Source organism: Cyanistes caeruleus, chromosome 4 (assembly GCF_971803275.1).
Source record: "Cyanistes caeruleus chromosome 4, bCyaCae1.hap1.1, whole genome shotgun sequence".
Lineage (NCBI taxonomy): Eukaryota > Metazoa > Chordata > Aves > Passeriformes > Paridae > Cyanistes > Cyanistes caeruleus.
The window spans coordinates 43,018,314-43,034,104 of NC_141704.1; the positions used below are offsets into that span (position 1 = coordinate 43,018,314).

Below are 15,791 nucleotides of genomic sequence, written 5' to 3' on the forward strand. Positions count from 1 at the left end.
GGAAGCCTGGCCTCTTTCTCAGTTGAGTTCCATTGTCTTCTCTTCAGCCTGCCCCCTGAAAGACCCTTTTCTATGTTCTATCTATCATATTCAAAGAACTTGCCCACCTGTCATGCTGCTGAGCACAATGACTGCTGCTAACCATTTGGGACTTCAGAGGTACACTCAACATACAATACTCAATATACAGCTTGTTATCACTTAAAATGAACTTAAAGAAACAAAACTGCATGATGCACATTAAGACATTTGTTTACACAAATTTGAATTGCTTAAAATTATATTATCCACAAAGCAACAGGCATGAACACAATTACAGCCTGATGTTGAGTCTTCAGACTTGCATCTTCGTATAATGCCACAGAATCACAGACTGGCTGGAAGTTGGAAGGGACCCCTGGAGGGCACCTGCTCAGGCAGGTCTGTGGCATCCCTCTCTTAAGGGGAAGGCAAAACCTAAGATTTATAAACGCTCATGGTCAAAAATAATGACAAAAGTCAGTGGGTCTGCAAAAATTTACAAAGTTTTATTAGTAAATTTGACACACTTTGTATGGAAATCAGTGTAAGTTAGTCCCTGATACCAGAGTATAAGCACATGGCAGTGGTTTCAGATAAAGGTAGGGTGCAAGGTAAAGAGGGGCAGAGAGAAAGAAAACAAGAAAGAAAGAAAGAGACCACCAGTCCTAGTTCCAGTGCAGATCCAGCTGATATCAGGGCTGTCGCAATCTGAGGCACATGGGCACCTGAACTTTGTGGGGGTAACATTTTATAGATAAGTTTCTTGCTTTCTATGCAAATTTAGTGATAACTAATTTTAATGCATTTTCCATTCTTCCAGACCTTTCTGAAAATGGGTCAGAAGGCTTTGGCAGTCTTCAGTAGTCCCGATCCCCCTACAGTTCTTGCCCACCTCTCAACCTTCCTGCTCTGTACCATGTAATGCTTATCTCCAGGGGTTAGAACAAGGACATTTATCCCAGGAAAGTGCTGCCCTACATCTTTATGACCCTCCTCTCGAGCCACAGCCTGTTTTTTCTCAGTCTTATTATTACCAACAATCCTTGGTTGGTAATAATAGCTGGCTCCACAGCTATCTGGCTATGGGTGTTTGAGACATACACATTACCACCCTTATCTTCTAGGCTTCTACAATGTCAGCCTGGAATCAGTAGACCAGGACCATGTTCAGAGGGTATTTTAATATCTCCAAGGATGGAGATCCCACAAGCAGCTCTGGGCCAGTGCTCAGTTACCCACACATTAAAAAAGTGTTTCTTGATGCTTAAAGGGAACATCTCGTGCTTTAGTTTGTGCCCATGGCTTCTGGTCCTGTCACTGGACATCATTGAAGAGTCTGGCTCTGTCTTCTGAACAACCTCCTTTGAGGTACTTGCCCACATTAAGAAGATGATTTCAGTTTCTGCATCCACAGAGGTGGAAAAATGCAACTCAAAAAGTGAGGCTAGAAAAGCATTTGGAAGACAAGTCTGACTTCAGACCATGAAAGGTCCACTTTTCCCTCTCATAAGGTGAAATAATTTCCTCCGAAGAAGTAAGGCTTTACAAATGCCTAACCCTGTTACTTCAAACAAGCAAGCTTATCCTGCTCAGCAAATCAAATCACATTTATTTGGCAGGATTTGATAGCAAAACTGTGTTCACTTGCATGTGTAATATTTGAATTTCTTAGTTCTTCAAAAGTAACCATTGCACTGATTTCATTATATTGTTTGGGAATGCCACAATCAATGAGCTTTACTGGTCTTTAATCACAGGATCACAGAACCAATTCAGTTGGAAAAGTCCTTAAGATCATCAAGTCCAACCATTAAACACAGCACTACCAGGTCCACCACTACACCTTTTCTGTAAGTCCCACATCTACACAACTTTTAAATACCTCCAGGTCTGGCAATTCCTTCACTTCCCAGGGAAGCCTGTTCTAATGGCTAAAAACCTTTCCAGTGAAATTTTTCCTTATATGCAGTATTCCCAATATCCAATATTTCTAACGTGTAAACCTCCCCTGGTGCAACTTGAGGCCATTCCCTCTTAAGGTATTATCACTTGTTACTTAATAGAGGCTGACCCCTACCTGGCTACAACCTCCTTTTATGTAGTTATGGAGATCAGTAAGGTCTCCCCTGAGCTCCCTTTTCTCCAGGCTGAACAACCCCAGCTCCCTCAGCTGCTCCTCACAGGTTTTGTTCTCTACGCTCTTGTCTAGACCCTAATTATGCAGGCAATCCTACCTGGACTTTCTGAATTGTGCCATAATCTCAATGATCAGAGTCTCAAGGACCCTATTTATCCACTGTTACACAGCCCATCATGGCTGGGTGTTACATACAATTTAGCTTAAGACATATAAATTTTCACTACTAGAGGTGTCAAGGAATGATATCAGACACCAATAAGAAACCCAGCTCCACTCCACTGGTTCTGTATCTTTTAACTTGCACAGATTCGAGAATTATTAATATTTTAATTATATTTTTAGTATTTTTAATCAAAAACAAACCAGAAAAATACAAAAGGGGCAAAGAACATTGATGTACCAAACAAAGATGACCCTTATCGTACACTGCCTTTCATATTCTGCATCAGCTTCTTCTTGAGAAAAGATCAGAGCATGATGTAAATGTGCTGAAAAAGAGGCAAGGATGGTAAACACAAAATTTTAACAACACACTACCTTAGAGAAAATATTGAAAATCCTATCCAGTAATTTATAAGAAGGTTATCATAGTCTGTCTTAGTGTAGTTCGCCATTCACTGATGAAGATACATATTACAACGCCACGGCCTTTGCCAAACATTACCTTAACCACAACATCTAAACCATCTAACCACAGCATGTAAATTATGAGCTACTTAGATATTACTTGAGATTAAACAATCGCTCCCTCCCCGCTACAGCCGCCCCGGCCGTGCCCCGACCTCCGCAGCGCACCGGGGGCACTCGGCTACTCACCAGGAAGCGCTCCCCAGGCTGCCCCGCTCTAGGGTCCGGAGCCAGGGCTTGTACCACTGGATCTGCTCGGCGACTTCTCCCCAGACTTTCTCGGGCTCCGCCAGGCAGGACTGAAAAACTTCCTCGTACTTGCCCAGCGCCCGGGAGGAGGAGGAGGAGGAGGAGGAGGAGGAGGAGGAGGAGGAGGCGGCGCGGCCGCCGGGCGGCGGGCGGGGGTCAGCGGCGGCCCGGGCCGGGAGCGGGACGGCCGCACAGGGCGGGCCCGGCCGCCGCCAGGCACCGCCGCCCCGGCCCGCCACCGCACCGCTGAGTTTTGGCAGCGCCGCCAGCTTGCCCAGGAAACCCATCTTCCACGGCTTTCAAGGGACAGGGGACGCACCGGCCTCTCCAAGTTTCCAAAACGCTCTCGGACTGTACAGGACCGAAAGGCAGCGATTCCCGGGGGCGGCGGGACACGGCGGGCCTGCCCCCGCAGCGGGCCGGGCCGCACTGCCCCGCCCGCGCCCCGGCCCCGGCTGCCACCGCCCCTCAGAGCTCCCGGGAAGCGCCTGCAGCAGGGCCGGGAGGGTCGCTTCAGCCGGGCAGGGGCGTCCGGACCCGTCAGCGCTTGGCAGCGACCGAAGGCTGCGGAGACACTGAAAAAGGAGACCGCCACCTCAAAGTATTTGTGACTTACAGGTCTGCGTGACACGCAGCCAGAGTACTCCTCAAGTATTCATTCTGAAAGACATTCTTGCTTTGAGAAACTTCCCAGTGATAAAATGAGGCATACTATTTGTGCCAGAAAAAAAAAAAAAAAAATTGTAAAAACGAGGTTCACATTTTTGATATAAAATGTAAAAAGTTTAATAGACAATTAGGAGTCAGAAATAAAGCAAAATGAACAAATACGGCTGTGTGCTTCAGCATTCAGCCAAGAGTGTGCCTTACTAACAAAGGATTGTCCCTTAAAAACACAAATCTATTACATATTCATAAATTCTTATACATGAATCAAACATTTATCTTAAGTTTTAGATGTCCCTTTGTTTAGATTCAACTCCCCCCCTCCCCAATAGATCACTCTTGGCTCCGTTGAGTCTCACACTCCCCCATAAGAGAGGTTCAATAAATTCTTCCCTTGGAGCTCTGGTCACTGCTGTCTTCATCTGGATAAAATAATCTAAGAATGCAGGGGGGGTTCTGACTGTTTTTTCAGTTTTTGAGTTATATGAACAAAAACAGTCTTTATTTTCATTTATTTTATGCTACAGCCTAAAAGGCATTATATATAACATTTGTTTTAATATTTGTGAAAAGCTAACAATATAATATGCACTTATAACAATTCTGCTTTCCAGAAAGACTCTTATCATCTGTAGTAGATCTTCTGTTTTGATCATTATGGCATATATTTAGAAATCCTTCTTGCGTTTCAGTGGCCATGATTCAGAGTATTATAATGCACAAGTCAGCTAAGACAAACACCAGCTTCAAATGCTATTTTATCACTTATGAAATTATTTGAGTGCTTTAATAGGCCTATCCATTACAGGTTTCTCAGGATTTTCTTCCTGTAATCACTTTATAAAAATGTCATATAGCAAGGAGGAACTCTATAATGTGTTTTATATTCATTATTAATTTAGGAACCTATTTCCTGATTGTTGTTGAATTTGTGCAATAAGAACATAACAATTTATCACGTTACAGGTAAAAGAATAAGGGATGAGAAGAAATGGACTATTTACCCACTACAGTAGGCTTAATACATGAAATAAGTCTCAGAGTTTTCCCTGGTCCAGCATTGTGTGAAATATTTCACCTCACTCTCCTCCCTGTGTCACAATAGCATAAAGTAAGTACTAAGTAGCATAATGGGATTTCCAAAAATGCTCAAGCTAAGAATCAGATTTATTTCTTAAAAAGAAGTTCAAACCCAAAAAAACTCAGACACTTGGAGAACTAAGTGGACGGTTAATGAAAAGTTCCCTATAGCTACAGCATGCCAACAAAGCAAGAAAATAAATTTTAAAAAAACTAAACTTGTTCTCAAATGTAATACTTTTATTATTTTGCCCACACTTTCATCACTTTGACAGGACTTTTGCTGTCAACAGAGTTCAGTAGTCAAAGTTTTAAAATAAATAAAAAAAAATAAAGAGAAGCTTGCAGATGCTGTAAACACTGTTGACACCCTGACAGCCCTGAAATCAGATATCTCTGCTGGATGCTTGGTAGTGCATGCATTGTACAAATATGCCTGAAGAACACAAATTCCCAGTCAGGTCACATATGGTTGATCTTCGCATTTAAAAAATAACCCCTGAATTATATTTTATATTTCCCACTTTTATAATGGGTAGGCCAATTTTGACTTAAAAAAATAATTCTGATTTAAAATTATAACAGAATCACGATTAAATTTTTTGGTGTGCCTGCTCAGAAATCACACACAGCCTTAGACTGGTGTTCATAATCCCACAATGTGGCTGAGTCCAGGGCAGTGAGTGTCTACCCGAGGTGTGCAACTGGTGGATTTAACAAGAGATATCAGTGGCCTCAGGCCAACTGGTGAATCTCACTTCTCTGATTCAAATTCCTGGAGGTACATTACCCACTCCCAAGGAGTAACCCTTCATACTATTTGCCTTACAAGCTATCTTTAGATCACCAACTGCGATTGATGCCCATCTACTTAGGAAAATCCCTATAGCAATTGCATGCAGCCGGCCTCTGGGTGGTGATAGCAATCTGTTTCTGAGCTGGAACATCTCCCTTTTCCCTAAAGGGGTGAAAACTCTGGAGACCAGGAGAGCTAAAATATTTAAGTATGCTTAACAGGCTAGTTGTACGCACTAACACTGAACAAAGTAACCTGAGCTTTAAACATGTAAGGTGTCTGGTGATGCCTAATATTTCTTGTGGTGTTGAAAAGCAATGCAAACCATTATTTCACTCTGTCCATAGTGTGTTTAATGTGAAGGTAAAAGTATTAAGCAAAGGAATTTACTGGAACAGTAAAAACTGGTATTAATTTTGTATATATGTCTTACTAGAAATGCTGTGCTAGAGGTGTAGGGGGCACAAGTGAACTTAATAGGAGCAAGAGGTGCATTAAAATCTTATTTTAGCTAGAATCCAACTGATGGAATATCGCCTGAAGGAATGTTTCTAAGGAGTATCTGTGGACATGCTTCATTAATTAAACTCATCACACCTCACAGATAGCTAAGAAGGCAAAGAAGGGATTGCTGATTCTCCCAACTGCATGCTATTAATTTAAGTTTCACTTATAAATACCATTATAGCAGATTTCTGAACTGATTAATTTTCCCAATAAGGCCTCTTTTTTTTTTTTGCAAAACGTGATGTTCCTAAAATTGACACTCTACAAAGAGTTCTGAAGTAATGTCAAGTGATGTGTGTAGCAATTACTCTTGTAGCTGCAAACTTTCTTGAAGGACATATGTATGTCTCTAGGCATATATCTAGCAAAGAATAAACTATGAAACATGGTCTGGTACTTCTGCAATTGCAAAAAAAAAATCTTACCTGAAGCCTTTATTTTGTTCAAAAATATTTATTTTTTTCCCCACAGATGTATCCTCTAGTGTAAGCTATGCATGTTTCAAGATACATGTATCTTGAAAACAGATTAGCAGAAAATTATTAAAAATATTGTCTCCTGTATGCTAAATGCTTTGACTGTCCTAGTACACAAGACTTTGGTAACTCAAATTTCAGCTAGAGACCTTTTATAAGCACAAAGTTAAACTGTAGTTAAAGAATTAGTATGTATTTTAAATTACTTTACTATGGTTCTGTACCGCCTTTTGTCCAGCTTTTAGATTGCATCTGTCTCAAGACACTGTGCTACTTATTCTTGTATGAATAAGTTTCAGAGTCCTCTATATTGCTTATATCCAAAAAGTAAAGGCAGTCAGTTTTCTAAAACATGCAGTACTGTGCAGAGTTAAGTTCTAGCCAAAATAAACATTTCATGAAAGGTGATGGAAATAGTAGCAGTAACCACCACTTTCTCAGGAACATAAGTAGATATAGTTATTATTCCAGTTTAATAACCAGTCTTAGAATATTAAACACATCACAGCGTTTTTGAAATCTATTAAAACTTTTGTACAAAATTCGAAATAATTAAATTATCGCTTTAAAAAAAAAAGTCCATGTTTAATCACCCTTCTGCCTACCAAGGTGCTGGGAATTCATGCCCTTCTCTTTATTTCTCTCTGGCAATGAATGTTTGGTGTGCTGGGAGATAAATGATGAGGACTTAGGAACACACTACAATATCTGTCTCTGCAGGCAGAAGCCACTTTTTACAGATTTCTGGAAAAGGGCGAAATCAAAGTCTGACTCAATCCATGCGAAAATGAGTTAGAGATCCTCTGGGGTGAAAATGTAATTGTAGTTTCAGTTCTTACTGATGTTATCATTTGGTTACTCCCTGAGGAGGTCTTACAGTTCAGGACAGCCTGTATTTCATTCACTTTTTTTTTCCAGATCTAAGTTCTTTTTCTGAAAGCATCTTGGGCTTTGAAAATGTGAGAAACAAAACCAGATAGATAATTTAAAGATTTCTCAATATAAAAACAAACCAAAACCAAACAAACCATCTAAAAACAAACTAAAACCAAAACCAAACAAACCAGCTAAAAAAAACCCACTCCACATTATGTCACCTAACAAATCAAGGCCATGAAAGCAAAATATTTCATACAAAAGCAAAATTTATGATAAGTTCTTCAGTATTTAGGCATGATAGAGGAAATAGTACATGGTAAATTCCTTGAAGAATTTTAGTTTCTGCTTTGCATTTCTGCTGTTGGGTATTTAAATTGCAGACCTGATATAACTTTTATAATGACTAAACTTTGATTTTTAGATAATCCATGTCCCTGAGCTGCCCAGATTCCTGAAAGTGCCAATTATTGATTATTTATCTTTACAAGAGTAAAATCTGCTGTTTTATCCAATGCTATTCCCATTTCTTTATTATGCCTCTACCACTGTTTTCCAGATGACCACAGTAGAACCATCACAAGCAAAAGGACTGTTACTACAAAACTTTCCAAATTACATATATTTCTTTGAAGGGGACTAAAGGACTTCAGGCACTGACATTCTTATTGATGTTTCTTTTGAACTTGATAACAAAAATAACCATGGATTTCACAATTCATTTTTTTTTACCCAGAAAGTTGGTTTTTTCACAGAACTATGAAAAGTTCCATTAATCCTCAATCTAAGTGTTAGTGTTAATGTCAGTATTGTCATAAAAAATGATTTTTAAATTATCTTTTATATAAATATTTCTTATCAACATTATTTTCTGAAATAGAAAATACAGCCCAAGGAGTATGAAGAAGTTAGGCAGTACTGGAAGAACTCCATGATTAAAAATTACAATGACTGTAAGTCCTATTTTCAACCTTCAATGACTAAGATAAAACAGGAAAGCTGATTTTTCCCAGAATATCCAGGCTTGACTAGACCAAAGGTACACTGATTCTGTTTTCAGTCTGTGAGGAAAGATGTATCTTGCATGCAGGTAAAGATGAAAATTTAAAAAAAAAACAATACCACATATACTTAAGATCAAAACAATACCTAAATTGTAGTACTGAGCTGCTTTCACACTCAAAGCTCTACATTTCACACGAGAGCTCTGGGTGCACGGAGAGTGCAGAACTTGCATTATTGGCTGGAATAAAGACTCATCGGACACTCTCAGGAGCACAGAGTGAAGCTGGCACAGCTTTAGTATTTATCTCATTTTTTGCCACATCTCTTTGGAGGAAGCTGTCAGTCGCATTGCCAGGGCAGCAGACTTGGCTAGGAGCCTGGCCCATAGTCAGTTATCATATTAGTGTGTACTGAAAGGCCTCTTTTTGTACAACCAACATCAACTTAATCGGCTTCATTTCTGCTCATGTCCTGAAGTTTCATTCTTGCAATCCCATTCTCAACAGTTGCTGGATTTTGTTCTTGTGATCTATCTCACGATCCTTATTCCACTACATGACTATTCACTGTATGACAAGAAGAGTTAATGTTAAAACACCGTGGCGATGTGCTGGTTTAGTTCATCTGCACAATTGTCTTGCAAAAAAACAAGAAATTGACACCTAAATTGACTGCATGCAATTTTAATAATACATTTCATTGCAACTGTCTTTCATTACTCTGTGCTATATTTTTAAGCATGCAGGATCATCCATAGCCATACAACAAATAATTCTGTGGATTTTTTGAATGATCCCACTTTTCAGTGGCTCCGACTGGTAAAGAACGGATGAAATTTCACAGCAGCTTAGGGAAGAAATAGTAGCTGTCACTCAGATTGCCCCAAATAACATCAGTAATAATCTCTGAAAATAGCTTTTTCTATAACTCATCTTGCAAATTAGCATGTCACAGGATTCCTGAAGAATCTAAATAAGAAAAATAGGCATGAATTCAGGCTCAAGAATATTGTAGAAAGCAGAAAAACTCTTAGTGGTAAGCCAGCATCAAAAAACTGTGTGCCCAAATACATTTAGTTAAACATTTAAGTCCGCATTTTCTCATGGCCTCATTCTTTTATGGTGCTGAAATGGGGTGCCAGATGTTCACATTTGCATCCTTGGAAATCAAATTCCAGGATTAAATTCCCCATAGTAATTTCAGGTTGCAAATTTTGGTCTAAATCCACTAAATTTAGACCAAAAGTCATTGATTATAACAGAGCAGAGGCTACATGCCCACCTCCAAGATACTATTTTTTTATTAATTTAGAGTCTCAATAGTTATTTTTACCAGTGTAAAATGAGCACAGTGGATTCATGGAGACTAAACAAACTTTTCACAAATCAAGGAGAAATTCAATGTCAAAGGCAGCAAAGAACCTTCTGCCATCATGATAACCTCTGGAAGCTGTATGGAACTGGAAAAAGACAGGAAAACCAATTTCTCTGTTAAAGCAGTGTCATTGAAGTGGATGTCAGTGAGGCAGACATACCAAATTGAAAACTGGTCATTTGCCTTATCGTTGCTGTCCTATTTTTCTTCTCCAAGCACCCTGAAGTTTGCTCAAAATAGATATGTGGTTCTGATTTTAAGGGTCAAAGGAAGGAATTTGAACATGCACACTGCATGTTCAAATATTTGGTCACTTCTGTTATGGGAAAGCAATGAATGACTTCTGTGTATGTGTTTTAGGTAGTATACAAAATTGGATCTTGAGGATTTATTTTTCCATAATAGCTTTAGGAGGCTTATACTCAATATTTCTGCTCACTGGGCTGGGTTGGGCTACCTGTAAGCCTATAGGACCTTCATTTGGTTCTTCCTTAGTTAGCCAGTGTGTTTATTTGTAATTATCTAACAAATTATATTTAATTCTGTAATTTAATAGCAGAGGCTAAATTTCTCAAATATTTTGAAGATAAATTTCTTTAGTGAGAGAGCCATGTAGTTGTTACCACAGCCTTCCAGACAATTCAATTCATGAATTTTTGTGTGAAATGTTTTGATAGTCACTATGGAGGACACCTTAATCATCCAATATGAGCCTGGGAATTTGTTATCATTTAGAACCAAGTCTTATGGGCTATGTCCAAACATTGTTTTATTGGGTGTCAAACCCCATTTAAATTCATGTGCTTATGTATAATGGTCTCTCAAAACTAGACTCTGAAGTCTGATTTCTTGGCCTCTGGGAATATTATGCCAGCAAAACCAATGTCCAGGCTCTCATCTCACAGTGACTATAAACAAATTCTCAAGTAAAAGCTGAGTCTTTACTTTTCAAATAGACTTGGGTTTCATCTCATAAATATTTTACATTCCCTCATTAACAGCTGAAAATTATTTTTATATGCAGTTAATGCTTTGATATTTTAAAAAAGCTTCTTGTAAAAAGCCACCCTGAAGGATGCCTCTCCCTCTGTGGAACACTATGGTATTTCATATGAAAATAAAATCATCCTTCCTTCTAACAATTGGAAAAGCCAGATGGAATCTTCTGTAAAATTCAATTCCCAAAAAGCTGACCTATTTTTTGACAGATAACATATTTAATGAAATAAATAAATTCACGGGATTTTTTTTTTCCTGTAGCATTATTTGTTCACTCTTTACAATATTTATGGCTTGCTCTTTGTCGTCTTTCCTTTTAGTTAGATAAATGTAGAAATCAAAAGCTAAGACTCTCTCATTCTGGCACTAACAGACCAAACAATAGATAAAACACCATGAATAAAACAGAAAAAAGTGCCATTTCTGCTTACTAACTGCACCATAGCCAAATATCACAGGATTCATTATTAATTATTACATAAATGTAGACCCTGTGAGCTACACAATCTCTGACCAACTTGAATTACTTCTTAAATTTTAAGAAAGATCTTGCTATAAAGAGTATGAAACTACTGTGGATGTTTTCCAAGTCTTAGATCATCAGCCACTAGTTTCTATTTCTGGTAATCAAGAATTCTGAACACTAGGAAAAACAATGAAGTATCGGTACAAGTTTCCTTTCAAAGCTAACAGCATGGCTTAAATAGGTTAACATTCTTAGGACAACTATCATAAGGTTTTCTGTTCCATCAATATCCGTCTGTTATGGGGTATTACTAATCTTAACAATCTTCACATCCAAGAATTCCCATGTATAGGAAAACATTCCAATCATACACATTTTTTTACATTCTAGTACTGCAACAGCCTGACTAAACACAAATGATAGTGAAAGATATGGATAAATTCAAAGAACTAAATTAATGTAAAATAAATTAATTAGGGAAATAAATACTTCTCAAAAAAGTTTTTCTGATAATTTTTGGCAGTAACACTCTGAATTTCTTAGGACCTCCAAATTTAACAAAATGTCTCAATATCAACCGGTAGATTTATTTCCAGCTGTCTGATCAGGATGTGTTGAGATTAAGACCAATCCTCTCTGATTTCTGTCTCAATACCTGCAGTATTCAAGTGCCAGTTCAAGCACCAGGGCTGTCTAGATTAAATAGCTGAAAAGCAATCGTTATCCTCAGCCTTAGTCATCAGTAAAAAGGCTAATGATAATTCCATTGTAATTTCAATGATGATTTTCATCTTCATATGCTGAATATTTTCTGCATACATTTTTAAGGCTTCTAGAATTTTTTCTGGGTTACCTCTAGAACTATAAACATTTTGCAAATGCATGTTTTATTGAGGAAAAGAAAGGTGTTGTAATATAGAGAGTAAAAACAAGTGGCAAAACCATACGTACTAATTTTCTTACTAACTTGTTTGCATCTTACTAAAGGAAGAATTCCTTTATTATGACATGTCTTCACAAATACTTTCAATCTAATTTTGGTTTCTTTCTGTACTTTTATATCAAAAGGATCAGGCAGAGTAACTTTAAAAAAATAAAATGTAAAGCAAACTCTAGTACAACTTCAAGCTATCCTAATAGTATCCTAACTCAAATTTTCATCCTTTGTCACAAACTTTAGAAAGAAACTGTCCTTTGTCAGCCTCTAGCAGCTCCAGCCCACACTTCCTCTCACCTAGCTGTCATTGCTAACCTGTGCAGTGCAAGGGGGTGTCAGGACAGGAGGAAGAAGAAGCCTCATTTTGTCGTCCAGAGGTAGGACAGTGATGTGGACACAGAAGCTGCATTTTCACTCCAGGCTTAACTCTCAGGATTATTTCAGAGAATTGGAAAATTATTGAGTTTGGAAGGGACCTCTGTAGGAGAACTAGTCCAAATCTCCTGCACAAGCTAGGCCACCTGGTGTCCAGATTATTTTGAATATCTCCAATTATGTGCTAGTGCTCAGCCACCTTCAGAGTAAAGAAACATTTTGTGATATTTGAAACGACCTGTGTTACAGTTTGTGCCCACAGCCCCTGGGCACGAATGAAAAGAACATGGCTCCATCCTTCCCTGAGGTGGAGGTGAGACTGACCAGCCTGTAGTTTCCTGGGTACTCTTCCTTACACTTTTTGAAGATACAAGTGACTTTTGCTTTCTGGCAGTCCTTGAGTATTTCTCCCAATTGCCATGACTGATCAAAGGTTATCAAGAGTGGTCTTATGATGACATTAGAAATCTCCCTCAGCACTTGTGGGTGCATCCCATCATCATAAATCCCATCAGGTCCCATGGATTTATGTGTATCCAGTTTGCTTAAGGATTCTCTAACCTGATCCTCTTGCACTAAGGGTATAGCTTCATTGCACCAGACGTTTTCCTCGGTATCTTAAACCTGGGATTGCTGATGGACAGTTTTGCTAGAAGACTGAGACAAATAGGACATTTAGTAAGTTTGCCTTTCCATGTCTTGTGTAACCAGGTCCCCTGTCTCTTTGAGAAATGGATCCATACTTACCCTACTCTTCCTTTTCTCACTTGAAACCCTTGTTGTTTTTGACATCCCCAGCCAGATTCAATTACATGTGGGCTTTAGCTTTCCAAACTTCATCCCTTGGATGCTTGGACAACATTTTTGTATTCCCCCCATGTTACCTGTCCTTTATACCTTCTCTATGCTTCCCTTTTGTTTTTTGAGTTTGACCTTGTTCATGCACACAAGACTCCTGGTGTTTTTGTGTGCCTTGATATTCTTTGGGATGGAACTCTTTGGAGCTTGAAAGATGAGGTTTGTGATTTTTCTTAATGGAAAATTCACAGAAAAGAGGAAAAGCTATTCCTTACCTACTGCCTATAAAAAACAGATCTAAAAGTTTAGTGCCTCAACTGACTAAAAATTATTAAGACAATTTCAAATATTTTTAAATATTTTTTAAACCCAATATCCCTTAGGGTGTCCTATAGCATTTCAGTCAGTTAAGCTGGAGGACTTTTAAATAGATGGATGTATGTTTATGTTTAGATATTCTGTTGAACTGGAACTCTCAAAACCCTTGTAAAAAGGTGAACAATAACTGCTAGAATTTGTCCTCATTTATACAGAGTACAGCATTTTTACACCTGTTTTGCATGCATTTTGAGTCTCATAATTAAATAAGGCACAAAGAAATAATAAATCCTCCTTTTTGTTTTTGAACTTGTGATCTAGAGCTGATTCATGGTAGTTCATTAATCAGACTGAATTGTTTATTTCACTTATTTCTAGGACTCATGTTGTAATGAATCCTTCACAAGAAAAACACATACTGCTTATTTTATAACTGTATGTGCTTTAGAGAGTGTTTGTGCTTTGCTGTTGCTTATTAATCATCTTTAAATTTACTACTTCTTGTAATGGACACTTGTGTATTTATAATAGTATTCTGTTTACTCCTTAGATTATTCATGCCTGAGTGCCCTTACTGCAGAAAAAGATTTAATGAGCTTCAAGAGGATAGCACTGTAAAAACAGGAAAAATATAAAACAAGTGCCTGCATACTAATGTAAGCCTCTAGCTAAAACACATTATCCAAACCTGTGATGACAGTCCTCCCACGATGTGCCTCATTTTTTAATAGGATACATTTATTCCTAATTGTAGAGTATCTCCTTACCTGATATCTTTCTAAATGAACCAACACTGTAGCTAAGCATTTCAACAAAGTACACTCTAACCTGAAATTTTTATATGTAACAACACCATGTATTAACAGGCTCTTCTATTTCACATTCTGGTTTTCAGAAAATTCAGCTGTTTTGTCATGGTGACAATGGACAATTGCCACAATGAAATTCAATCTTGCCATGTTAATGTTTGAGTTGGATGCACAGTCCTATCATCTGTTTCAGTTGCTTTTGTTCAGGAAAACACAGATTTCACTTAGTTGTGTTTTTGATAAAATACATTATTGTTCCTACAAGTGCTAAGTTTATAATTAATCTTCACAACATTTTATCTAATTGTGTTGCCACAGAGCTCAGTAACTTTTTTTGCAAAAAAAAAAGTGAAATCAGAATGTCCAATTTGTCGCAAAACTGAAATCTACTTATTTACCCATGTGTTTTATATTTCCTGTTTAATTCCTTCTCTCACCTGCAAGGATTTTGAAATTTCTTGACACTTCTTTCTATTTTCTATTTCTCATCTGTAGGATTCCTGAAGTCTTCTCTGCTCTCAGTAGATCCACACACAGTATCCTGCAGCTGGTTTCTAAAGGACATTAAACATGTTATCACATAAAATCCTTTGATCTTGCCTTATTGAAGGCTCAAAAATAATTTTTCACTTCCTGCTCTATTAATCAGGCTTCTCATACTGCTGTCTTTGAAATGTGAAGTTTGTTTCCACTGACTGCTAAACAAAAAGCTTCACAGTACATTCTCTACCTGTTCTTAAATTCCCTTCACTTCCGTACTGCCTTTTGACTCAAAATTTTGCAAATAAAAATGAACAGAATGAAATCATATATACAGTATTCTCATCCACCATCTGTAGATGCTATTGCTTGACTCTTCATATTTCCAAGTGCTCTTTTTAATTGTCTAATGCTGTGGTAAAACACATTGAGATTGAGGCCACCCTATCCTTTGCCCTGGGTTACCAAATACTTCTTCCTCCCTTGCACAGTTAGGCTGGCATTGTGCGTCTCAAAAAACAATGCCATGAAATGCCTGGAAATAAAAATGGGAGTTTTGACTATTGCTTGAGTCTGATACAAGCTATAGTGTGCTACTTTTCACCTTTAAAGGTTTGTGCATTTATATGTCTAGAGGCTGCAGAGAAAGGCCTTTACACCACATCATCATGATACTGATCCAACAAAAATAAATTACATTAATGAATATAAAGGTAATCAGTTTAAGTAATGACATATGTCTTGTATAATCCTTCGCCTTCCATTTTAAGTTGATCTGGAATGGCTCATGTT

The 15,791-nt window shown here is 38.0% G+C and overlaps 1 protein-coding gene across 5 annotated transcripts in view; it reads right to left on the reverse strand.

The window, feature by feature from the left end:
• Positions 1-3,418, reverse strand: part of ACSS3 (acyl-CoA synthetase short chain family member 3) — a 79,718-nt gene extending 76,300 nt beyond the window's left edge. For 3 of the 5 annotated variants that reach the window (XR_015286508.1, XR_015286509.1, XR_015286507.1), the window contains exon 1: positions 2,978-3,418. Coding sequence is in view for 2 of the 5 variants with exons in the window: in XM_086887839.1 (XP_086743965.1) it covers positions 2,978-3,324 (347 nt within the window). In the remaining 3 variants the exon portion in view is untranslated. The remainder of the gene's footprint in view (positions 1-2,977) is intronic. The other 2 variants (XM_086887839.1, XM_086887838.1) reach the window with 1 other exon arrangement.
• Between the last annotated feature and the right edge of the window lie 12,373 nt (positions 3,419-15,791).